The sequence below is a fragment of the Nymphalis io genome, chromosome 7 (assembly GCF_905147045.1).
Source record: "Nymphalis io chromosome 7, ilAglIoxx1.1, whole genome shotgun sequence".
NCBI classification, from domain to species: domain Eukaryota; kingdom Metazoa; phylum Arthropoda; class Insecta; order Lepidoptera; family Nymphalidae; genus Nymphalis; species Nymphalis io.
In genome coordinates, this window is record NC_065894.1 from 3825225 (window position 1) to 3853115 (window position 27891).

A 27891-nucleotide genomic window follows, 5' to 3' on the forward strand; every position below is an offset into this window, starting at 1 on the left:
AATAATAATATACTCCAGATCGATTTCGACCGCGGCAGCCAATCTCAAGGGAGATTAGCCAACTGAGCAGGACATATTATAGTGCCCAAGTGTGTGCGCAAACACAGGTGTACTCTACATTCCCTAACTGATAACTCTTATAATCCGACGGGACGGCAATCAGACACGACCGAAAAGAGTTCAGGCGCAGGACCAACGGCTCTACGTGCTTTTTTTCTTTCTTTCTCTCTCTTAGGATTGTAACCCGATTTTTATTTTTATTCAGAATGTATATAGTGTAAATATTGAGAGCCTAATGTATTTTAGTTCTTTATAGTGACTGTAGAAGCATAATATACCAATTGTTTTTATGATTCATTTACAAAAATAAAACTCAATTATATTGTGAAAATATAAGAAAAATAGTTTTACTATATATTGTTGACGCAATACTGTCAGATGTGTATGAATACAGTTATCTCTATGGAATGCGTGGCAAGACTAAGTAATTGATAGCCCAATTTTGTCTTTATTCAGTATTTAGTACTTTTACATGTGAATGAGCCTATAATGTAAGGCCCCAGGTACACATTAATAGTACTAATATTAATCACTTTATCCGAATATTAGCTAGTTCTCGATACAATACGAAAAGCAATACAAGAGTAATTATAAATCTGACTAATAAATACCTAATAAAAATCCATACCACACATTCGGATTTGTTGAACTTTGTCGAAATATTATCAGTCTTGTATGGCTCATCGTCAGTTATATCGAGCTGTCAATAGTCATAGTAAAGACAAGTATAGATCATATGTTTATTTATGTAGGTTACTCTTTAGTTTATGGATAGATTGGGTGTTAAGTGTTTGTTGAGTGTTGATTTCAAGTACGGAGGCCCCGGAATGCTGTTTATTATTAATTTCTAATTTGTGCATATAAGAAACAACTCATCAAAAAGGTGAGTGTATTCTTTATATCATTCTTTTGAGCATAGACTTTATATGCAAAAGATTTTGTAAGATTTGGAATTAAATTCATTAATAAAAAGACGACGCACTCATATCTATTTGCGCATTTTGGATTTTGCTCCCTCAATAAGAAATAATTGATATCACATTGCGCCTGTTTAACAATAAACGAAGCGTTTGGTGTCGTTTACATGCGGTTCTAAAAATGTGACGGGACGCAAGAGGAACGTAGAAAGGTAGTAGAGCTGGCGCTCCATCTAAATATGGAACTAGTGGTATGTAACTCGTATTTGCGATATCCTTCGAGGTGTAGTAGACATTTGTTGTCCCCCCAGTTATGTAATGGCCCTTCGTATTGCGCGTCAGCACGTGCATACGGCGTTGCACGCGGCGGTCCACGTAGAAGGTTCATCGCGCACGCGGTCGCACTCCGAAATCCAGTTTCCTAGCAACACGCTGTTGACGCCACTGCTGACCCAATGAATACAAAAACACATGGTAATCATTGTTACATCACACCGACCACGCGTCAGTATTTTTGCGTGTTACGTACTACTAGGTATTATAATTTAAAATAAAAGACAATACACTTTTATTCAATACATAATTAAATTTTTGAGTGCTTTTTGCGCGATCTTCGTGCTCATCCTTGTACTCTGATGTGGTAAGCAGTATTTTTTTTATTAAACCCTGACCTTCAATATATAGAATAAATACTGTACACGATCATCAATGATTTTATTAAAATTTTATTGTTATATAGAAAATAATCTAATAATAATACCCAGACCTTTGCATGACCTACTTTTTTCTTGACTTATTTCCTGAAGTAAATCTAAAAATAATTGTCACCCAGAAAACAGTGCGCCACTCTCAAATAACAGTGTATTGTTATTTATAAGTATATTTTCTGTAATATTTATCATTCTCTGCGTATTTAACTTAAACAACTCACTACATTAGGCTATGTCAATATCAGTGATACCAAGGCCACATAATCTTACTTTATGATAAATAGGTGCTTAGATATAAATTTAGGATGTCAATGATTAATGAAAAATAATAGTAATGATTACCGTAAACATTATACATATGACCTAATTTATTTTCTACTATAATTTATTAAATAAAAAGAAAACAAACTTTTTTTTTAAATTAAATTTATCAGATGTTTCTCTCAAATAATTTGCACAATTATTATAGTTAGCAATTACCAGTTTCAGTCAATGAGGTTCATGAAAAGTTTTTAGTAAACATATTAATTTTTTTGTTACAATTGATTTAATATTAAGAAAACCTGTTTGTCAGTTAGTTGTACCTAATTTTTTTTTTGCTATAAGGATCTGAATAAATATAGTAAAAATTGTTTGAAATAGACCTTTAATTATAAAAAAATATTACATATACTATACATAACTAATAGCGTGTGAATAGAAAATTTTAACATTAATGTATATAAAATATCTGACTACACTACACTGATACTTAATGTTTTTCTTTATCCATATTTGTGGTACAAATCTTTTAAATACCATCATTAAAAAATTCTAATTTAATTCTACTTATTAAAATAACAAACAATTAGATAACATTAAACTTAACACTTATTTTTTGAAATATTTGTTACATTAAAAAGTTCAATGATGACTATTTTGAAAGGAACATTTTAATTTCTTATTTGATATATAAATTTCTTATTTGATACAGAAATCTAATGCATTAAATTATTTATTATTAAATACCATATTTGGCAATGTATTGAAAACATTAGCATATGTCTTCTATGTGAATTAAATATTTTAATGTCTGCCAGTTATCCAACATAAGGATATAAACAATGAAAATTAGTTATACCTCATATTTGTTTTTGTTTTACTGATAATAATTCACATTGTGGTTATTTTAAACTTTGTAAAATATGAAATCAAAAAATATTTTATATAGTTATGATATACATGAAATTGTTTATATAAAAAGGGTATATTTTGTACATTTTTACAAGTTCGTACATTCGCCTCTGAGAAAGCTGATCATGGCAACGATGACGCTAAAAGGACAATACATGACGCATTGTTTACGTCCGTGTGAGAGGTAGAGATGTATGAAACGTTGACTGTATCACCTCGTCATTCTAGTAATTCCGACCGTGCTTTTGAGTAGCATACTGACGATTTAATACTTTCAACGTCTATCGTCTTGATACATTCGAACATATACACAATGTAGGACAGAAAAGTGATCGATATAGACATTCAATGTTGTTTCCAGTATGGAGAATATTCTAAATGCATCGCCGTTTTTATGTATGCCATTTTTCGTAATTGTTTATAAATAAGTAACGGAATTAAATAATCAAATAAAATATATTTTATTCAAATAACCTTTACAATAAAGCATTTTGTATCGTCAATGTTTTAACTCTGCTACAGTTTCTTTAAGCAGCCTTCATCTAGAAGAAATGGTAAGAAATGCGAGTGCACTTTACCTAAATTACATAGTTATGAATATTCAAATCTTTTTTTACTCACGCACGAATAAAGAATATAGACCAGGCAGCAATCGCTATCTGTAATCACGCCTCTAGTAATTTTATCACAAAATATTTCACGTAAATTATTTGTGTAAAGATATGAGTGGATGAAGTTTTTTTTTTTTTTGTAAAAAAGTGTCTTTTTTGTTTAACGATAATGATACATCTCCAATTTCATATAATGAATGCATTCCCAATATTATTTACAGTTGACGGAAGTACCGATTCTACATAGTCATGTTAGATGCATTCGCTAGTAGTTGGTACAGCGCAGCTCCGCATACCAATTGGACACGTGCCATCTCACTTTCCTAACACTTGCTTCCATCACGTTTTAAGTGCGTTCAAATTTACTTAATTATAAGTCCTTTTGAATAATAAATATTTTCGTTTCGTTACATTCTTAAAACTACAAGATAACGTTGTTATAATGTAAAGTAGTCGGATAAATTTATCATATCATTGCAATAATTTATCAACATAAGATAAAAAAAAAACTTTAGAAAGGTGCAAGTGTAAGACGAGCTCGTTTAATTTGATCGCATATGATCTCAATAATACAATAAAACGCTACGTAGAACTGAAGCTCAAAAATTCTATATGTATATAATAATTTAACGACGTCGTATATGAATTTTTGAATATGCAATTAACACGTCGTACGATGCTATACTTTAAATTACTAATAACTTGATGACGTCAGTAATATTTTTAATAAATTTTGATTTGTAGAATCTACCGTTCATCATTAACAGTGACGTAATATATGTACCGTAAGTTCTGTATTCGTAAGATTTTATGACATAATCAATTTAAATAAAATTATTTTCGCACACGTCTGTCGATGACGGCTCGGATATGAACGCGTGAATCTTCGATGTAGATTACGGGGTTCAAACCCGGGCAAGACCAATGAGTTTTCATGTGCTTAATTTTTATTTTAAGTTTTTATTGTGCTCAAATATCGAGGACAACCTGTATGTTATAGAAGAAATTCTGCCACATGTGTATCCACCAACCCGCATAGGAGTGGCTTATTGGGATAAGCTCCAAAACCTTTGCCTTGATAAGAGAAAGCCTTAGGCCAGCAGTGGTATATTTACAAGTCAAATAACAGATTTAACCTTTTAAATATCTAGTTAGAAAGCATAAATTTTAAACATTTTGTATAATAATAAGAATTAATAGAACGGTTACTTATATCAGTGAAATACAAATTATGCGCTTTTGCTGAATGTGCGGCTAAAGTGATTTAAAATAAATGTGGATAGGTCACTATAACTAGCGCAAGCCATGAGATTAGAATGAAAGGAGCAATCGCTCTGGGCGCCAAGTAACAAGAGGCGTAAAAGCACCAATTAAATTTTAAGCAAAAAATAAATGATGCCGACATATTTTGAGATTGTATGCGCGAAAACCATCGTATTCTCAAATCCTTGGAGTTTATTACTAGATAGGGCGATAAGGAAGCATGATTTAGACATGCACCATAGCAGGGGTCAAGGCTATAAAATGTCACCAATATGGCATGGCACAAGGGGCATTGAAACAAATTCCCTCTAACCGGATAAAGGGCTAGAACCGGTGCCAATTATGATTATATCGTATTTACTTACATAATATAAAACAATCAATTTTATTGTACACTTCAAGTACATTGTTTTTGTTTACGACGGATAGAAATTAAATTATGCACTTCGATAATTTATAGAGTATTTATTATAGAGATTATCGACTTTGTGTTATGTCTAATTGTCATACGTATAATTAATTTGGCACTTTACAAGATCGAACTTACCGCGGTTTCTGGGAAGGAGAAACGGCAACGAAATCAGTTGTTACTTTTTTTCCGGCAAGTTAATTACATAGGTGTGTTTATTAAATGTAATTTTCTCAGCCTTTTGCCGTCCACTGCTGGACGAAAGCCTCCCCCATAGAACGCCAACCATCCCGATCTTGGGCAGTCCGCATCCATCCCGAACCTGCCACCTTTTTTAAATCGTCGGCCCATCTTGTCACAGGGCGTCCTACACTACGTTTGCCTAAGCGTGGTCTCCACTCCAACACGTGTCGGCTCCATCGGCCATCAATGCGCCTGGAGACATGACCAGCCCACTTCCACTTCAGCGAGCTAATTCTAAGCGCGATGTCGGTGACTTTAGTTCTCTGGCGAATGTCCTCATTTCGGATTCTATCTGCCAGAGAAACCCCAAGCATCGCGCGTTCCATTGCTCGCTGAGCGACCCTAAATTGGTGGACCAGTCCTACGGTAAGTGTCCACGTTTCGGCACCGTAAGTCATTACAGGTAGGACGCACTGATTGAAGACCCTGGTCTTAAGCGACTGTGGGATCGACGATTCAAAAATATGACGTAACCTCCCGAATGCCGCCCAGCCCAAACGTATTCTTCTTTTAGCCTCCTTCTCAAAGTTGTGCCGGCCAAGTTGTATAGTTTGGCCCAGGTAGATATATTCCTGCACAACTTCAAGTGGAGAGCCATTTACGACCACTGGTCTCGGGGATACATGACGGTTTGCCATAATTTTGGTCTTTTCAATGTTCATCCCGAGACCTACTTGTCTTGAAGAATCGCTCAGGCTGTTTAGCATCTCTTCCAAATCCTGCAGAGTCTCCGCCATGATGACAATGTCGTCGGCAAATCGCAGATGTGTAATGTGTTGGCCATTTATATTAATGCCGCGTCCGTTCCAATCGAGCGTCTTGAAGACGTCCTCCAATGCATTGGTAAAGAGTTTCGGTGATATTACATCTCCCTGTCTTACCCCGCGATGCAATTGGATTGGTCTTGTGCTCTGATCTTGTACTTGGACGGTCATGGTTGCGGCTTCGTACAAACACTTTACCACCTGGACATACCGACAGTCAATTAGGCATCTCTGCATGGATTCCAGAACAGCCCAGGTCTCGATGGTATCGAAGGCTTTTTCGTAGTCCACAAACGCTAGGCATAGAGGCTGATTATATTCCTCGGTCTTCTGTATTATTTGCCTTAGTGTGTGTATGTGGTCTACGGTACTGAAACCTTTTCGAAACCCAGCCTGCTCCACGGGTTGGAAGTCATCGAATTTTCGGGCAAGACGATTCGTGATTACCCTCGAAAACAATTTGTAAACATGGCTTAAAAGTGAAATGGGGCGGTAGTTTTTCAGAAGAGCTTTATCGCCCTTCTTGAAAAACAGCACCACCACACTTCTGCTCCATGTCTTCGGTGTTATACCATTGTGGAGGACGGAATTAAAGATGTTAGCCAGCTCTCTCAGAACTGGTGTGCCTCCTGCTTTGAGAAGCTCTGAGGTAATTCCGTCATCTCCTGGAGCCTTTTTGTTTCCAAGTTGCCCGAGAGCAATCCTAATCTCGCCCAAATCGATGTCGGGAAGATCGTCTGATAGATGGCGTGTTAGTCTGGCTCGTGGGTCATCCGCACTGTGGGACTCAGGTGGAGGTACTCGTGATGAGTATAAATCGCCATAGTACTTTTCGACTTCAGCTAGAATCTCTGGTTTTGAGGTGACGGTTGTGCCTTGTATGGTTCTGAGTTTTGTCAGGTGACAACAGGAGGTATGTGACTTTGCAAAAACCTTTGAGCCCCTATTGAGTGCTATAGCATCTTCAATATTCCGGGTATTCGCTCGTCTTGTGTCACGCCTTATTAGTTTTTTAACCTTCCTGTTAAGTGCCTGACACTCAGATGGCGTCATGTTCTGCTGTTCTCGTCTCCTCGTCATCTCGTTCAGAGTTTCGCCTGAGAGCTTCGACTTACGTCCATTGCTCTTTTGTCGAAAGTAATTCTGGCCTACCTCGCGGATGACACGCACCAGACCATTGGTGGCGTCGTCAATGCCCTGCCTGGTTTCCAACATGGCAAATCGGTTCTGTAGTTCCAGCTGGAAGCTTTCGCAACCAGCTTCGACCTGAGGCAGAGTTGGTCTAAGAGTCGACTTCATTAACCGCGATCGTTCTATTTTAGTGTTAATATTCAGGGTGCCTCTTACCAGGCGGTGATCACTTCCAGTGTTTACCCTGTTGATCACGGAGACATCCCTAAATATTTGGCGCTTATTGGATAAAATGAAGTCGATCTCATTCATCGCTATGTTATCGGGGCTTCGCCAGGTCCACTTCCTTTGGGGCTTTTTCTGGAAAAATGAATTCATCAGAAATAATCGCTGGGAAATCATCAACCAAAATGTAATTAATTTGTTACATTTCAAAGGTAATTTTAGGTTTTAATGTAAAGTTCGTAACTGGTACCGAACATGATTATAATTTTATCTGTTTAATAAACAACCCCGATTTCAAATATAATTTGAGCCCATTAAAAATGTCATCCCCTATTTTTCACACTAAGGGCCGGTATTTTTTCTTCAAATTTAAATGAGACCAAATGCCTCCCAAACAAAAAAAAAAAATTCCAAATCGGTTTATAAATGAACGATTTTTAAGGCAATAAACGTTTAAAAAAAACCTCCTTGGTTGTTTTTTTTTTAATTTCAATGTCAATTACAATAGGTTAAATAATGTTCTAGTAATCAAGTATACCGAAACCTTTCTTTTTATTATATCTAAAAAAAGCGTTCGTTTATTATCAATACGGAGGACCAAACCACAGTTTTTGATAACATTGTATTATTTTATATGATGCGTTTCATTTAAAACCACAGAATATATAAAGTTAATAGTTGTAGCTTGCTATATTCTGTCAACATTTAAACTTTTTATGTAAAAAGTGTTCAGGCTTTATTCTCGACTTATTCCCGTATACTTTGATTTTATAAAGTCGTAATTATAATAATGCACTTGTGTTCGGAAACGGTTTTTTTTTACAGGAAGTATTACAAATATGCATAATTATCAAGGTCTGCATTAATATATATTTATATTATACTAGCTGACCCGTGCCCATTTCGTTAGGCGGTAAACATTTTTACTTGTGATGAAATTATGTTTGTGGTTCGGTTAGTACTGAGTGATTTATTTCCTGACTGCCATAAGGCGCGTTGGAAAAACGTTAATAAAACTGTCTCACGTATTTGATATTTTAAATTATCTCTTAAATTATGCAACTTCTCTGACTTATTTTGCAAATCCGACTACCACGATCGGGTGATCATTTTTCGGGTAAATATATAGCCTATGACACTCTCAAATAACGTGGCTTTCTATTGGTAAAAGAATTTTCAAAATCGGTTCAGTAAATCCAGAGATTTCCCCCCAACAACCTCACAAACTTTACATCTTTATAATATTAGTATAAATATTTAACGAACTAATTTAATACCATGTATAATCAAACATTTAATCCGTCGTCACCACGAATAATTTTAATAATCAACGATAGTGTTGTAATTATTAGGATTGTTTACGATAATCGTTGTATTTTATTTATTTATTTTATTTAAAACTAGTTTCTGTAACTAGACTCGTTCTTATTAACAATTTGTCCTTCTGACTTTATTACCAATTCTCTGAACCTAGCGAGTAGGATGTTTAATAAATTTTAAATTACCATATGATGTTCTAAAATGTATATAAATTTCGGTGTTCGTAATACACGTTTCATTTAAATGGGATGGGGCAATCAGACTCACTGCCTTCGCTACATCATAATATGAACTTTCATATTTCATATAAGGACGTCATAAACTGTTCAATTGAACTTGTTAATCGGATTTTAATGTCACGACTGATTCTTGTTTATGTAAATAAATATTTATTGTGTTAAAATTTATTTCACCGAGCAACGCAACGATAACTTGTAATCTACGTAACGTTACACAAAGATAAGTCGCTATTTAGATGTTATATTTATTATCGATATAATATTACATAAAGACAAAAATATCAAATAGTTTTCGGCATCCATAAAAATTGTTTTATCAAAACGTTGCTACGTTTTGTGCCAACGACTCGGAATGTCAGTTAGTCGGTCAGTGTGCCGTAAATATAGACATGTTAGAAAATAAATAGTAATTCGAAATGTTATTTCTATTGAGCCGGGCCTATATTTAGGATTGCATTGATTTATATTAATCCTACAATTCAAGGTCAGGTAACTGTCGGGTTTTATTCTTCATCATAATATAATATGTTTACTTGTTGTTTTTATCCTATTACTAGTGTTATTACGTTATACATTGTCTAAGTATCAAAATTTTATCGATGATTGACCGTAATTTAAAAGGAAATTATAATTCGTAATATCGAAATAAGAATGTTTCGCTGTAATTGTTTGACGTCTAATTATATTTTGATTAAAAAATATGCACGGACGAGGTGCCGGTAAAGTTAGAATTAGCGTGTTACGATTTTATTTATAGGGATCGTTCGACATTTATTTTTAACCAGTAATTATTGCTTGTGTCCGGATTCACGATCACTCGTTAGGTTTCGTATTTTGTCCATGATTGAGAGCTTTACTTGTAAAATGTTGTTTAGGTGATGATTTGTTAAACGATGCTGTGTCTTTTTCTTTCAAATGTTAAATCAATGAAGGCATGAAGATAGAAATCTTTGTTTAACTAAATAACAGCTGAGAAACGTTTATAATATTGATTCAAGGTACATGCATCATGCATGTTGCAGAAAGAAAGGAACGGCTTCAATTTTATTTTAACATTAGCAATGTAATAATAATAACTATAAATAGCATTAAATGACTTAAACCCGTGATAAAATTGATACATATAAAACTTAAATTGTTTGTTCCTAGATGGCGCCCATGCGTGGCGAACGTGGAGGCTCCCCAGCTAGAGGGGCCCGAGCGTCACTACCGCTCCCGCGCCGCCTCATCCGCCAGATAGCGAGGCATGTGGCCTCCAGTGGTCGATCACTGCGCCGGCTTGAGGTCTCCGGACGCGTCATAGACAACTTTGATGACATAGATGATGCGTCGGACGAGTCTGATATGGACACATCGCAGCCTGCGTAAGTTATATTTTGATACTTTTACACTATTCTCTTGTCTATGAAGTCAATCGAGCGTTCATGAACCTGCTACTTTCATAACACTTACCGGTTCTTAAGATACATAGGATTTGTATTTCCTTAAGTCATAAGACTTAAATGACATTAAGGAAATAAATCTTGATTATTATATAATAACGCTTTACTTTTTGTTACAAGTAAATAAATGAATCTCTACAGAAGCATGCCATTTTATTCTCATTAACGTCGGTATTTTCGACAGTTAAAATACCTAAAAATAATTTGTTTTTCTTGTTTTTTGGACGAATCGTAACTTCTTTTAAAATTTTGCAGATTAAGTATAAGAGCAGGTAATATATAAGCATCAATTGAATATGTCTAAAAAGGTTCAAGGTTTAAGTAAACCATAAAATATAAATTAAAACTATTTACCTGGATACATAATTGATGAACTCCTAACAAGTTCTCAAGCAAATTTAAATAAGATAAAATCTCCGCTGATACTACTGCAGTAGTTTTAGTAAAATGTCAAATCTTCTACTTAAATAAATATAGTATAAGTATAAAATGTAAATACAAAGGAAAAAAATCCTTAATTTTCACGTACAATAAATTCGTTTAATGTTACATGAATTAAGCGTTTAATTGAAGTCGTGACCAATTTCGGCAACGGCGGCCAATCTCAAAAACAGCCAACTGTGCAGAACATATTATAGCGCACAAATCTGTGCGCAAACACAGGTGCATTCTTTATTCTCTTACTCTCATAATCCGATGTAACTTTTCATCGTGGGTTTGAACCCAGGAGCTCGGGATTTGCGGTCTTATAGCTATACCAACAAGGCAGTTCTCATTATTAGTTTGTGTTTGTATCACTAGGAACAAAATGCAAAATTAAATTAAGATCAAATAAAAACCGATTATTAAAAATATCAAAATGGTTAAACGCTATCATATCTTTGTAAATTCAAGCAACAATTTTAAGCCATTTTATCTAGTGTAATGCGATTTCGTCTTCGTTATATCATCAATCAATGACAAGTGACCATACGTTTTTAATGATAAAAGTTCTTATCATATTTTAGGTTACCGGGTAACGCGGGACCTTGAGAATAAAAAATCGCGTGATCGATGTGTCTCATATAAGATGTCTATTTAAGAAAAAAAAATAGTAGGTCATCTACATTATAAGTATATCTACCGACCTACATACTATCAAAAAACTCGATGACAAAAGCTTCATATTATCTTTTGTTGATTCTAATCGAGAAGCGTATTTAAGACCTTAATATTTTTACTGTATTATGTTCACATAAAAACTGTGCGCCTCGTCCGATATTGATAATTAAAATCAACAAAGACAAGATATTTTTTTTTATATTTATACACAGTAGCAGAATTATTGAAATGTACTTATTAGGGGTTGTATACGTCATTGAAAAGTTTATTTTAAACTTTACAGTTTTTTTTTTTCATTTCATTTATATTTATTTATTTATTTATTTATTTATTTATTTATTTATTGGAAATAGTTACACCATCGACTTATCACTAACACATTCTCTTAGCATTAGATACAGGGTATTAAATCTAGGTGAATAAATCATTACAGGTGTAAACAACATTGACCTTAAGATAAGACTATACTAACCTAATTGTGTCTTAACTAAAAATTAAAAAAGATAAATAAATTATAGATAATTAAACAAAACATAAAATAAAATTTAAATACAACAACAAAAATCTACAAGGGTTGAAATAATTAATTTATGAATAAAATGGTTTTAAAGTTATACTATGAGATCTTTACAGAGCTTCACAAAAGTTGGCTTGCTTTGGGCAAAGATGTCGATATTGCCGTTAGAAGAATATTCATTATAAGAATTAATTATTCTGTTGAGGGGTGCATGTTTACCTAAATTTGTTTTAAAAGCTGTAGTTCTAAAAGGTTTTTTTATTGGGTGTCTAGGAATTTTGCGGGGAACAACTAAATTGATTTGCTGAAGTAGTTCGGATGACATTATTTGACCATGGATCAGTTTGTGTAGGGTCAAAACATCGCTGATTTCACGACGACTTTTAAGTGATATCATTTTAAAATGTTTTAGCCTATTGTTGTAGTTAGCGCGATAAGGACAACTAGTATCCTTGTATGCGAGAAAACGGGTAAAATTTTGTTGTATTCGCTCTAGTCTTTCGATATGAGTGTTATAAAAAGGGTTCCATATATTTGATGCATACTCTAAATTGGAACGTACAAGAGAATTATAAATGCAGAGCAATGAGCGAGTATTCTTAAAATCCTTGCATGTTCGTTTTACAAATCCTAACATTTTCCAAGCTTTTGATATTATTTTGTCTAGATGATTAATAAAATTTAAATTGCTATCGATAAGTACACCTAAGTCTCGAATTGAATTAACCTCGGATAAAGGATCGCCAGATATAGAGTATTTAGATAATATTGGTTTTCTGCGTCTTGTAAACTTTATATGAAGACATTTTTTAACATTTAATTCCATGTTATTTTTATTGCACCAGCTAGCGAGAGCGTCTATATCTGCTTGGAGAAGGTCAGAGTCGGATAACGTTTTTATAGGTCTGTAGATTTTGAGATCGTCGGCGAATATTAAGCATTTGCTAAATTTAATGCTGTCTACTATATCATTAATAAAAACTAAAAAAAGAATTGGACCTAAATGGGATCCTTGGGGTACCCCGGATGTGGGAACAAATGCAAAAGATGAATAGCCGTGAGTAATCACCCGTTGAGATCGGTTATTTAAGTAGGATACTAACCAATTCAGCAAATTACCATGGATTCCGTAATACATAAGCTTAGATTGTATGGCTAACTTTGTCGAATGCGCTCGTAAAATCCGTGTAAATAGCATCAATTTGAGTCTTGTGATCAACGTTTTCGGACAGGTCTATAACATAGTCTAATAAATTAGTCGATGTTGATTTATTTTGCATAAAGCCATGTTGTTGTGTAGAGAGGATATTTTTGAAATATTTGGTTACTATTGGGCAAATGAGCTTTTCGAAAAGTTTTGGAATAACGCTTAAAATTGAGATAGGTCGATAGTTTTAGATATTACGCTTGTCGCCTTTTTTGTAAATAGGAACAACATTGGCAGCTTTCCATATTGTAGGAAATTTAGCAGATTCGAGTGATTTTGTAAAAAGGATTTTTAAAGGAAGTGTTAAGTACTTACTAGTCATTTTAATAAATAATGGGGGAATTCCATCAGGACCAGGTCCTTTGCTAATATCAACGGATTTTAAGATTTTAGATATTCCACGTTCGGTCAAAGAAATTTTACTTAAGCAAAATTGGGGAAAACAATCTGCTGGATATGATATACGACCTTGATCATGTGGGGAATAGACTGACGCAAACTGTGAAGCAAAAAGATTACAAATATCTTCTCCTGTATTTGCTGTCATATTATTGAGGAACATTTCTCTAGGAAGATCTGAAGATTCACCACGATGATCCTTTACAAGAGACCAAAATTTCTTAGGATTTTTAAGAACCGATTCTTCTGTACTTAAGATATGCAAACGATAACAAGAAGCTGTCAAAGACTCCACCCTATCATTGCTCAACTGAAGTTCTAATTGATCTCTTGGGTTTTTGTATAGTTTGTACCTTTTGAGAATTTTGTTGCGTTCAGCGATAAGTTTAATCAAGTTACGTGTAAACCAAGAAGGATATTTTAAATTACGAGGTTTTGTTTTGGGTACAGTAGATTGAATTATAATTTCCAGTAAGTCATAAAATTTTGCTACAGCCATATCGACATCTTTAAACGGAGATAGCTCCAATTTCCAATCAATTTGACATAACTTAGCATTAACTAAAGTATAGTCAGCTTTCCTAAAGTTATAAGACGCAAATTGTTTTCTAATAGTTGGTAAACGCTTATTTAATTTTAAATCGATATCTAAAGCAGGATGATGTAAATCAATTTTACTAAGAGGTTTAATACTTTCTTCTATGGAAATATCCTCACAGGTACTTAAAACTAAATCTAGGACATGAAAGACATAAAGTCTACGAAATTACGCCCAAGATTACAATTATAATTACAATAATATATACATAATGTGAAAACAATTAAATATTTTCAGATACATTTTAAAAACAGTTGCCTAACAGATTATAACTATGGAATAGTTTACTACTAATGCTGTTAGCATTTTCTATTGCCTTTTCGAAAAATCTTTTTCACGAGTCGACATTATTTCTAATAAAAATAAATAAATATACATTGTAAGGGACAATAGGAGCCAAATATACATGGGGTTTCAAAGTGTATGTAAACTTTTGTACAAATAATTCCGTAGTCATTTTTTTGTTTCCTCTTATTAAAAAAAGTAAGTTCCTCTTATTAAAAAATTTCAATGACGTTTACGGCAATTTTAGAGGTACCTGTTGTGCAGTGGCATGCTTCTACAAAAACATTGTATCTATACATTAATTTAAATAATAATGTTATAAATATAAATAAATTAAAGAAGTAGATTGTGTCATTCTATGACAACACCTAAAGAGAACTAGACTTTTTTTTTAATTTTATTTAATCATTTAAAAATAATGAAGATTAATTTATCGGTCGGTAACAAACAGCTGTTTAAATTTTTTATTTTATATCTTTCACTGCCTATTTTAGTGCTATTTCATAATATCACACATTGGTTCGAAGTAAAATCCCTATAATAAAATATCGCTATAGCCATTCGTATAAATGTCTATGACGTTTTGGGTATTTCCCAAACCATCGTTCACTTGCATCTGATTAAAGTTTTGTTTTATTGTAAGGAGTCTCTTTGTAATTTTTGCGTTGATTATAAAAGTAATCTTAAATTGTAAATTTATTTTAATTTGTCTTTGCCTTTGCATTCTAAATTCAAATTAACTCAATGGATTAAAATTATAATATGTAATTACGTTTGTAAAAACAAAATAAAACTCGACTTCGGCACAGATAATATCTTTTTTAATTAAAAAGAAAATGTCATGGTATACAAATAGCAAAAACACATGCAGTTTTACAACATAAAAATCTATACATTTCGCTAATACCTACAGTTGCCTGACCGTTCTAAATTTAATCTTAGATTTTTCAGCTTTGCATTACATTATTTTACCCGTATATTATTTAACTTGTAGTATAACATTGTGGACACGTTACAACTAGTTCTCATCGTAATACTACGATCTAATTGTTTGAAATATTGTATGGAATATATTACGTAAGCTAGAACACATTTCCTTATTACTGAATTACATATAAGATGAGTTATTTGTCTTTATAATCCAATGAAAATAAAAATCATGAATGGATTGTAGAATAAGTTTTTGATTATTTGTTTATTGATATGTATGCTATTATATTATAATTTGTTGGTAATTATAATATAATATACTTAAGCGATGTAATTATAGTAAGTAATAATATTACAATTATAATTTAAGTATTTCAAATATATATTTTTTTAAATAGGGTTGCATGTGGCGGCAATGCTGGTAACTTACCACCGGCTGACCACGACGACGACTTGACGAGCTTAAGTTGGTTACAGGACAGAAATTTGCTAAGAGGTACGTGTAATATATTATATATATAGCCAGATATAGTGCCATCTGCACTGCACATAGAACGGGTACATATCATTATCAAAAAAAGCAGTGTTCAAATCCGGGAAAGAAATACTGAGTTAGGTGTAAGCACATGAATGCTTTGTGTTCATAATTCATCTCATAGGGTGAAGAAAAACACTTTTGTATATAAAATAGGTAAGTGGTCAGGCCAATGGCACCTGTTGGTAAGTGGTAATCGTCAATATCTACCAACCCTGGGAACTAATATGCTATGTCTCTTGTGCCTGCAGTTACACTGGCGCACTCACCCATTAAACCGAAATCTAACAATTCAAAGTATAACTGTTTGACGGTAGAATATGCGAGAGTGGAAGTGGGTTGAAGAAACCTGTGTCGGCAGTGTGGCAAAATCAACTCCAAACAATTAGGAAGTAGACCATGGCCTAGGAGTAGGAAATTTATCGGTTGTTTTTACTTTCGTTAAATCACAAATACAATCTATCTATCAATAACGTAATGGTAGGCTTTGTGCAATCACGTCTAGTCAGGTATTGTTGGGTTTCGGTATCAATGTGTGATTGAGCTAATATATTTACACGTGGGACATAACATTTTCGATCGCATGGCCAGCAGCGCATTGAACTATCAAGACTCACTCCACATAAGGCCATTTATTGGTCTAAAGAATTGGCTACGCATTGCTTTTAGGCAGTGATTATTTGTCCTGAGACAGAACATTGGTGGACCAATTAATTTATAATTTTTGAAAACCAATTGAAGTTTTACAACGTGATAGTTGAAGGTTCACTGATGTAACAAAATCTGTCTTGAATAACTTTCATGTCTAGTATCATAACTTTATATACACAAGACTGCTATAAGAAGCTATTTACATAATTTAATTTACATATTATAACCGACCAATTCAATTTAATTAGTGTCCAAAAGAATATTCGTTTTATTAATACAAAGCTTTGTACAAGCTCGTCTGGGTACCACCCACTCATCAGATATTCAACCGCAAAACAGCAGTACTTGGTATTGTTGTGTTTCGGTTTGAAGGGTGAATGAGCCAGTGTAATTACAGGTACAAGGGACATAACATCTTAGTTCCCAAGGTTGGTGGCGCATTAGTTATGTAAGCGATGGTTAACATTTCTTACAATGCCAATGTCTATGGGCGTTGGTGACCACTTACCATCAGGTGGTCCACATGCTCGTCCGCCTTCCTATTCTATAAAAAAAAACAATCACAGTTGAAATATTTAATCTAGTATTGCTTGTTATTAATAAGAGCTTAAGCTGTTTGTAGCAGCGCGCAAGTCGCCGGCCTTTTGATGTGACGTAATTTAACTTTTATAGAATCGATTTAATAACTTGTACAACATGTGACTTATACAAATGAATTTCTTTGTCCGTTCAATTGAATACACATAAAAAAAAAACCAAAGAGGTTTAAATGGAATCGATATCTCCTCTCATAAGACTTGATTGTGCAATAAAGTTTCAGTTTTATGTTACAGGTATAAATCTGACAAAGGGCGATATGGAAGATAACAAAATGATTAGTAGTCAAGTTATTGTTAAGGTAAGTTTCATAGACAACGATAAAAAAATTAAACCATTCGAAATTTAAATAGTTCGATACCCATTTCACCACTAAATGAGCCGATTAATAGTTAGTAGTGAAATGGTAAACGAAATCAACATTTAATAATATTATAATAATTCGATTTTCAAATTATTATTATTAAAAAACGATTTCATGTACGTTATTTATCGAACAATACCCGAAATATTATTTCGGAAAGCCGACGATACGCTCATAAAGTCGTCATTTAATTGATAATTGCCATTTTAATCGTACTAATATTTATAATACGAAATTTATGTTTTTTAATTTTCGTTATTCGATCTCATTAAAATTAAACAGATTCGAATTCCATTAAATTTGGTACGTACGTAGAGTAAAATTCTAAAATAGGACATTTTTTAATTTTTTTTCATGCAACACTTGTATATAATATCGAGTCGTAGCATCTAGTATTTTTAAATAATATTGAAAATTTGTGTTTCATTTTACAAGAATGAGATAAGGAAGGTAAATAAAACTTTTTTTTTCTTTGGCCGTATTTTCATTGTTTATATCAAATCGATCGAATCTCAAAATCTTAGGAGGTTATTTTGATGTATCTTTTTTTTTTTTCTTATGAATTATATTTAAATGAACTGTATTTATCAATTTGAATATATGGTAATATTTACCTAAATGGTAATATTGTTCTTTGGAATAATTCCGTAATCTTCGAACAAGCTTCGAATGTGCGGCAATCGTCATCAACTTCGATTGGTAAACAATCGTTGGAATAAGTTATGATAATACATCGATTTTGAAACTACCGTATTTTTTATTTTAACTTCGAGTTTCGAGGTTTCTCTTATATAATTACTACACACGGACTAAATCGGATCAATAATATCTTATAAAGATTTGTTATTATTGGCCTCTAGGACGCAAATGCCAACTAAACTCGACCAACTAAATAAAATAGTTTAAAAAAAATACGAATATCTATTGTTTAAACTGCTTTATCAGTAAAGTCATTTTTTTACGAGATTAATGCAAGCTTATCCTGTAGACTTTGAATCATAGAAAAAGAATATCTTGACCAGTTTTCAAGTGCCTAAAGACCTTACCTACTGTATTTGTTTGTTTTTTATTTTATTTACTGTGTCGTTTGTATTTTGTTACAGTTTCAGTTATATTATATATAATGAAGAATTTAAAACATTAAAATAATAATAAATACGTATGTTATATTCATAAGTAATAAGATGTTATTTATTTTGAAAATGAAGCCATAACCGTAACCGTAACCGTAACAGCCTGTGAATGTCCCACTGCTGGGCTAAAGGCCTCCTCTCCTCTTTTTGATGAGAAGGTTTGGAGCTTATTCCACCACGTTGCTCCAATGCGGGTTGGTAGAATTCACATGTGGCAGAATTTCAGTGAAATTAGACACATGCAGGTTTCCTCACGATGTTTTCCTTCACCGTAAAGCACGAGATGAATTATAATCACAAAGTAAGCACATGAAAATTCAGTGGTGCTTGCCCGGGTTTGAACCCACGATCATCGGTTAAGATTCACGCGTTCTTACCACTGGTTCTTACCATACAGCTAATGAATTAAAACGTGACGTTACTCGTTCTATATTATTGCACGCCTACTTGTTATCAAACGTCAAATATTTTCAATGTGTAAGCTGTGCTATCTCCGTATATTTTTACGTAAGAAAAAGTGTATCCTCTTCCTGAATGATAAAATATATATTTAATTTAGATGTTGTAAAACGATAATGTCCGCGTACATTTTGAACAACATAACTTTCTCGACTGTTCCCCGAGAGCGTGATTTATTATTGAGTTCAGAAGGCTCGACAAAATGCATTCGAGAATTTTCGAAGCGATTTCGAACTTCCCTTTATGTATAAATTATTCAATGCATACGTCAATTGTGAATCACGTGATAAATCGAATAGACGTCAATTTCCGTACATTTTGACCTTTTCTAAAAACGATATCCACAATCGCTATGTGTCTTCGTCTAGGTCCGTAGTAATACAGGGATTTTAAGTTTTTTACAGATAGAGCCGGACTAAGTATTTTTTTATATAGAATGGGAAGGCGGGCGAGTATATGGGCCTGATGCACCTGATCGTAAGTGGTCACCAACGCCCATAGACATTGGCATTGTAAGAAATGTTAACCATCGCTTACATCACCAATGCGCCACCAACCTTGGGAACTAACATGTTATGTCCCTTGGCCTGTAATTACACTGTTTTGCGGTAGAATATCCTATTTGATGTAAGGGCATTGACCTGGTTAACTTACCATCATATTCTTGGCATGTCCGGAAAGAATTGGTAGAGATCGTGGGTCGTAGTTTTAATATACCTGTTGTAATAGTTACAATTATCATACCGCAATACATGCCATCAGAAAATATTGAATAATATAATTATGTTTCCATATTTAATCTTTAAAATGTATAGACACGCCACAGATAAAATAGGTGAAGGTTTCTCTAAAATTAAAGTAAAATATGCGATTTTATGTCGAAGAGAATCTATAATAAATATATATTTGACCGTGATACAATCGAAACTGCTCACCGAAGACAGTAACGTTTTGTATAAGCGACGTTTTGTATCTGGACAGCCTCAAAGATTTGTTAAATCAATATCACACATTGCGAAGTTGTTACGTAAAAAAAAAAAACATGTGACAGCGTAAGGAGACACGTTATTGATTGTTAGGCGATTGAAGTTTTATTAATTTAATTTAAAAAAAAAACTAAAATCGTTTTCGTTCCCATGCCGACATAATGAATATCTAACGAAGTATTATAGATTTTAATGCGTTTATTTGCTCAAAGAATCGTTTTGCGAATGCAAATACATGCAAATCTTAATATCTACATAGTGTATTGTTTTGAAATGAAATATTCATTTCAAATTTCATTGAATGTTAAATGAATGTTTTTATAATATTAGTTTAAGTGCTGGCTTCGCCCTCTGTATTAAATGTTACAAATTTAAAGAACGTTTTTATAATATCACTTGTTTCGCACACGGCATCGCCAGCGTACGAGTGGGGGCGATTCAAATGTTAAGTACCCTGTGTCGTTTTCTGTACCCCTGACGACGTTTATGCATGTACGTTTATTTTATGATGATCAGTCAATTAGTTAATGCGTTTAGGCGTAACAAACAAACGTACAAAACAAACTTTTGCATTTATAATTTTAGTTAGGATAAGTTTATACATGTCTTTATTATATACGTAGTCTCTTTATTATGCTATTTTATATACATTTTTATATAGAGAATAAATTCAAATAACAACTTTGTAAATTAATTAATTAACCTTTGCTGAATATGACGTTAAAATATTCCCAAGATGTTCTTTATTCAAGTAGGCTTTAACGAGCTCTTTTAAATGAATAAAATTCTCTTATGTAATGAAACAATTGTTTTCGTAATTAAATAATAAAAGAAATACGTTTGTATTTTTCAAAATAGTCTGTTATTTGTACAAGTGCTTCTCTATGCTATGTTTATTTTATTACATTACGTAAATACTTTTTCAAGTTCCAGTAACCTGGATCATGACATTCGTAATTACTTATCAAGTTATTAAAAACCTTAACGCATTATCTTCCTCGTTTCTAATTTATATGTAAGATATATTATCTTTAATTACAAACGTACTTGAAAGGTTATTTTATTTTTACGTCGTATCTTTTTAATTAAAATTATTTTTGAAATGCACTTTGTTTTCAATTAAATGATTGATCGTTTAATAGTGGATCCAAAAATAATTAAGTTCTATTTAAAAATTTGAAGTTTATAACTTTCTTAAACATTTGCCAACAGACAGAGTCTAAGACTCCACCGCCAACATGCCGTATCCCATCCCCACCTCGGACCCCATGTAAGGCTCCTCCCTCTCCACCAGCAGTAAACACACACACAAAGCCTCCCTACTCGTTCTCTTGCCTCATCTTCATGGCCATAGAAGCGGCGCCAGCTCGGGCGTTGCCAGTAAAGGAGATCTACGCCTGGATTATAAGACACTTTCCATACTTCAAGCACGCACCTCAGGGCTGGAAAAACAGCGTTCGTCATAATTTGTCATTAAACAAATGCTTTCATAAGGTAAATATAAAGATTTATAATTGTGCATACGCTTACTTGTAATTGTATGTTCGTGATTCTAATGTCGCATTCCTCTAATTACAGGTGGCAGCTGCTCCAGGTCTGGGTAAAGGATCTCTATGGACGGTCGATCCGCAACACCGTTCAACATTATTACAGGTTGGTGATATAATTCACTCCACTAATTTACGTACACTGGTAACGTCTTCTGACCGATTTCGACCACTGTGCGCATTCACAAGCGAGACTTGTAGTTGAACTCTTTCTAATCTCATTCTCAAAATCCAATGAAACGGCATATCCGGAATCAAAACTGGAAGGAATTCAGGCTCAGAACTTTATTATCAGCTCAACCCGTGGCTTAAATCTAGAATCTCGGGTCCTGTAGCCTTATATACACCGTTGCTTAGTGGCAAAGTAGTGCCTTCAAAAACGATGGCTTTGTTGCATATGTAACATACATATAGCCAGGGTAAACTACACTGGGATACAGATATCATATGCGCATGATAGACGGTCGTGGGTCTGATAACAGATCGCCTTCTTCAACCCTCACTCAGAGAAAGGTTGTGAGAGTCGAGGTACGGTCCGTTCTCAGATTAAGTGAAATTTCGATTCGGATTCAAATTTATTAAAGCAGTTGATTACATTTAATCACAAATCATTCTCTATACACTTATGTATTATGTATGGTATTTCATATATATAACATAAGTTTAAGTAAAAAATATATTATTGTCACAAAAAACATCATATTACAGAATTGAAAATACGGTTTTCATTAATTCGACTTTTCTTTTGTGTTTATATAATAAATAAATAAGGAATAAGCACCAAACCCTCTCCTCAAAAGGGAGAGGAGGCCTTAGCCCACCAGTGGGACATTAACAGGCTGTTACTGTGTTTATATTCCTCGATTGCTTTGCCGACTATTCTGAACCGATTTTGGTCCAGTTTTTTAATAACAGAATCAATCAAGTGGGTTTGTCACTTGTTCTGAATATTGCACGAAATCTTCGTCGATTTTAAATTAATTTTAATGATAAAGTGTGATCTATATAAAAATATAAATAAGATTGGAAAATATAAAACCCATATACAATCTATATTTACCATATGTATAATTAAAACATTCCGTCATGAAACTCAATATGATTGTTAATTTAACATAATAAATAATAAGCGTTGTCCGCAGGCGTTCGGTCGGCAGCCGGTGCCGCCGGTGGAGGTGGAGGCGGAGAGCGCGGAGGGCAAGAACGCGCCCGACCCGCAGCTGTTCCCGTACCTGGCGCGCCGCCTCGCCGACACGCGCACGCCGCCCGGCGCCGACGAGTACCTCGCCGCCGCCACCGTGCTCGCCATGAAGTACGGGCCCGCCGTGCTCGAGCAGGTCCGTGCGACGCGCGACACTAACGCAGAATACTAAATCACCCGACTCATCTTTTGATTTATAATTCCTGGTGCATTAAAATTATTGTCTATAAAAATGAATGAATCTTCAAATAACAAATCCACTCTGCTGAGTGGTGGGATTAGCTTCACGACGAATAGAAATGCCTCCTGCATTATGACAAAAATGACACGTTTACAGACTGATACCGTAAACAGTACGTAGCGCGGAGAATCGACGTTGAAATTGGGATTTATTATTCAAAATTAAATATATTGAAAGTAATTATAATCGCAGTATCAAAACACAAAGTATGAATGAATTCCCCCGTGCAGCTGCCGCCCGAGGCGCACCTGGTGATCTCCCGCTGCGCGCGCGACGAGCACTCGTACAGCGGCGGCGAGGAGCGGCGCACGGCCGAGGCGCTGCTCAACCTGGCCGGCGTGTCCGCGCACGCGCCCAGCTAGCGCGACCCGGTCAGTGACCCCGCACATACAAACAACTGGTGGTAGGGCTTTGTGCAAGCTCGTCTGGGTAGGTACCACCCACTGGCCACTCATCAGATATTCTACCGCAAAACAGCAGTACTTGGTATTGTTGTGTTTCGGTTTGAAGGGTGAGTGAGCCAGTGTAATTACAGGCACAAGGGAGATAACATCTTGGTTCCCAAGATTGGTGGCGCATTGATGATGTAAGCGATGGTTAACATTTCTTACAGTGCCAATGTCTAAGGGCGTTGGTGACCACTTACCATATTCTATAATAAATAAAAAACGCCACCTCCGACGACCGGTGCGGTCGTCTTACGTATAAACATCATTAATTCGATTTTAATAAACTCTTACAGGTAAACAAGGGTCGTTGGTGATATCTCAGGCTATCGAGCACTCGGATACGCGGTTGTGGGGACGGTAACATCAAATGTAAGTCTTCCTAAGAAAAGTTATGCTTCTTAATCAAACACTTCAGTCTACCTATAAAATGTTTATTTTGTCATGAGATACTATCTCGGTACAATGTTATGTATTATGATTTTGTTTATACCATTGGAAATATTATATTATAAAATGTTGTTTTAACTACCCTCAAAAAACGAATAATTCATGTTATGTTATTATATACTAATTTAGTCCCTAATTTAAAACGTAAAAGTTTTATATTATTTGTTCTGTGTGTACTGCTCAAATGTTTTATTTGTAAAGCGATAATATTAAGTTATGTACATATGATATCTCATAGTGAATTCTGTTTACCGCTGGGGCAAAGCCTCGGAAAGTGATCGTTGACATATACGTTCAAAGAACAAAAAAAAAAGGTTTGATATCGAAAGTTGCTCGACAAATTCTATAAGGTTTGTCTATGATCACTAAGAATAGACAAAGGTTTACCACTCTCTAGTCCAAATAAGACAATTCATTAAAAAAAAAAAACTTTCGGTGATGTATACACAGATGTCTACTGTTATTTTTAAATTATATAAATTATTCAATTAATAAAGATATATCACGCTATAATGTAGAATAAGGCTCACTTGTTATATAAGACCTGACCTATTTCCATTCTATTTTTATACTTTAATCTGAATACATCACATATAAAAGTACTAGCCTTCATAATACAGTTCTTACTAAAAATAACTACTTGAATGTTTCCACCGTGTATTTTTAAATAATTCTTCGAAAATGAAAAACTATTTAACATTTATAATTAAATAAATATCTCGATGAAAACTACGTAGAGCATTAATAATAGATGTGATAATAATTAATCAAATTCATTATTAAAAGAATGGATAATAGTTCAATAGATTTCCTGCATTTAGGTTCCCCCTTTTAACTTTAGTCGAACGTTTATAATATTAATAAGAACACAATTATTAATATCATAAGGGAAAGTGTTATACATATTTCCGTGTATTTCGTATGAATATTATGCCGAGTGTTGCCAGTATAAATGATAATTGTTCAAGGATATAACGGAAATATTAAACACGGTAGTATTAAGTTTAAAATAATTTATTTCGCTTAGCTGTGTCGAATTATTAAAGGAAATTATGAAAATTATATTCTAAACTGAGCAATTTAGGTAATATTGTGCGTATATACATACATGTGATCTGAATGCAATCATAACTATACAAATATGTATACAGGGCTAAATAAAATATATTTTATATAATTATTTAATAAATGTCACATAATATAGAAACAAAAGGTCTCAGGCGACTCTTTGTATCAATACTATTTTAAAGTATCATCCTAAAACTTGTTTGTGGTCTAAAACCGAATAGACTAAGGTCTTGCTATTTATATTAAAAACAAAATTAAATAAAAAAATTAATTTATTAACGCAAACATGTTAATCATAGAACAATAATATATCGTATTTGTTTAATAAAAAGTGCTTTATGAACTTCTTTAATTAAAAAAAATATATATTTATTAATCAGAGCATTTAGAAGCAGTTTTTAACAAACTGTTAAAAAAAATCCTTAAGTTCATAAGATATCAATGAATAATTAATATATTACACATTATTCAACTAAATACTTTCGATTTTACCTATAAATGTTGTCAAGGGGGTGAGACAATTTTGTGTCTTCTATTTCCTTATGTGAAATCAATGATGACAGAAAGAGAGGTATAATTGGAACTAAACATCCGCTAAACAATGTTCATAAGTAGAGCCGTTTGATTTTAACTTCACATTGAATTATGTAGAAAATGTCTGTTGTCTTATTTAAAAGTGATACATTGTTTAGTAATAATGATATACAAGTACATAGGTATATATACATAGGTATATATATATATATATATATATATATATATATATATATATATATATATATATATACATAGGTATGGCTATAATCGAGCTATTTTCTTGTGTTCATAAGCATGTGATCTAATAACTATAGCTTAAAACATTTCGATGTTTCCATAATGTCTTGCATACTCTTGTATTTAATTCAGATTATTTATTGTAAAAATAATTTTAATAAGTAAACTAATTGATGAAAACTGTATTTTAAATATTGCAACGCTTGAATGAATTTTTACTAATTGAATTGTATTATGATGTTTTAAATTCGGTCCAATAATTTTAAACACAAAAAAAAATATATTACAATTTACATTCGAAATTATTGGAATGTTAATAAAGTGCCTACTATATATGTTGCCATTTATGTAACTCTTTTATCTATATTTTTAAAGTAGAACAAGTTAATGCTATAAACTTGAATGCTTATATCCAAAGATTCAATATACCCAAATCTTTTTGGAAATATGTGTTGCTTCGTTTCAATGTGGAGTTTAGTGTAATTACTCGTGTAGAACCATTCTCTAGGCTGAGCCATGACTGATTTGTAAAAGCAATATTATTTATTAGTAAATTAAATTTTGCGTTTAAATAAAAATGCAATTTAGAAAAATTTTATCGTTCTATAAATTGTTTCATTATCTTTATTCATTGCAAGGCATTATATCAACATAATCACAAATAATAAAATATTATATTGTTGTAACACTGTCTTAAAAAAAATCGCTGTGTGCCAAATTATAAAATTAAAAAAAAAAAATAACATTGTTATACCATAAACAAGCAAATCCAAATAAATAGGTACCAGAAATATTAGTGTATTTATATATTAATTAAAGGAAATATATAACGCATACTTAGATTAGGTGATAAGTGATATTATAGTTACATAATTTATGCTAAATTAAATACATACATTTTTGCTGTATTTAGAAGCGTCTTCCATCTTACTCATTGATTCTATTAGATTACGTACATTCGGAGATAAATGTCCATGTTAATAAAATATGGATTAGATGTAAGAAAAGGATAAAAGATATATCTTAAAAATGATCATCAGATCTTTCTGCTGTGTTTTGTTACGGGTTTCTTCCATGGACTTTTTTCTCCGACTGTCCACTCACTAGCCTTTCTTTTGGTGGTATAAATGTGTAGATGAAATTTTACAGCAATAATTAGTACATAATGTAGGACTTCGCTGGTAGATGCTGCGTGTATAATTGTGTGATACATTACGATTTATTTAATAAGTGCTATATTTAAATGAAATTTGAATACATCGTTGTGACACCTCGTTTATTTAATAAACCAAGTTGGTATCAATTGTGGGTCGCTTTGAAACGTATTTGCTGTTTATCCAAACCAAAACAACTTTGCCCACAATCGAACGCATCGGTGTATGTGATCAAAATTACTGAAAAAGTTATATCACTAATATGATATTAAAATTGTTGCGGCTCATACTTTATCAGAAATAATTTATCGTTTAATTTATTTTAATTAGTTTGTAAGTTGTTATTGATTTTTGTAACGATTGGATTTGTAAAACGATTCCTTGGAACCAGTACTTTCGGGTTTGCTTCGTTTTGTTTAGAGATAATCGTTTTATAGGCGTTGCCCTTGTTATCACATCAAATAGAAAATTCTGTAAAAAAATAACAAGACTGCATTGGCGACGTCATTTTTTTTTTTGCTAGAAATTAGATATATGTTATGTCCCGAACTATAGTTAAGTCCAAAATGATTGTTGTTGTTGATAATTTATCTGGCTTGCGAACGACAAAATAAATTAGCTATTGTTAAAAGTTATTGCCAAATTTTTATTTGTTCAAATTTTTTTTTTGTCTGTGTACATATCCAATAAATAAATTATGTACTGAAGATCATACAGAGTTTTATTTTAACCATGGGATAA

The 27891-nt window shown here is 33.2% G+C and overlaps 1 protein-coding gene across 2 annotated transcripts; it reads left to right on the forward strand.

Moving 5' to 3' along the window:
- The first annotated feature begins 830 nt into the window (after nt 1–830).
- Nucleotides 831–27862, forward strand: LOC126769609 (forkhead box protein N3-like). Of its 2 annotated transcripts, XR_007669403.1 has the most exons (10): nt 831–943; nt 10215–10429; nt 15943–16040; nt 17564–17628; nt 21482–21763; nt 21848–21922; nt 22959–23153; nt 23489–23629; nt 24001–25952; nt 26015–27862. XR_007669403.1 is itself a non-coding variant. In XM_050488479.1 (9 exons), exons 2-8 carry the CDS (start codon nt 10215–10217, stop codon nt 23618–23620), a joined length of 1062 nt encoding a protein of 353 aa, XP_050344436.1. In that variant the 5' UTR covers nt 831–943; the 3' UTR covers nt 23621–23629; nt 24001–27862. The 2 variants fall into 2 exon arrangements, 1 of the variants encoding a protein (XP_050344436.1); XM_050488479.1 differs by having other exon boundaries at nt 24001–27862.
- The last annotated feature ends 29 nt before the right edge of the window (nt 27863–27891 follow it).

Coding starts and splice junctions, on each gene's coding strand:
- LOC126769609 (XM_050488479.1), top strand. CDS start 10,215: ATGGCGCCCATGCGTGGCGAACGTGGAGGCTCCCCAGCTAGAGGGGCC. Junction 10,430..15,942: donor ATGGACACATCGCAGCCTGC/GTAAGTTATATT, acceptor TTTTTTAAATAG/GGTTGCATGTGGCGGCAATG. Junction 16,041..17,563: donor GGACAGAAATTTGCTAAGAG/GTACGTGTAATA, acceptor TTTATGTTACAG/GTATAAATCTGACAAAGGGC.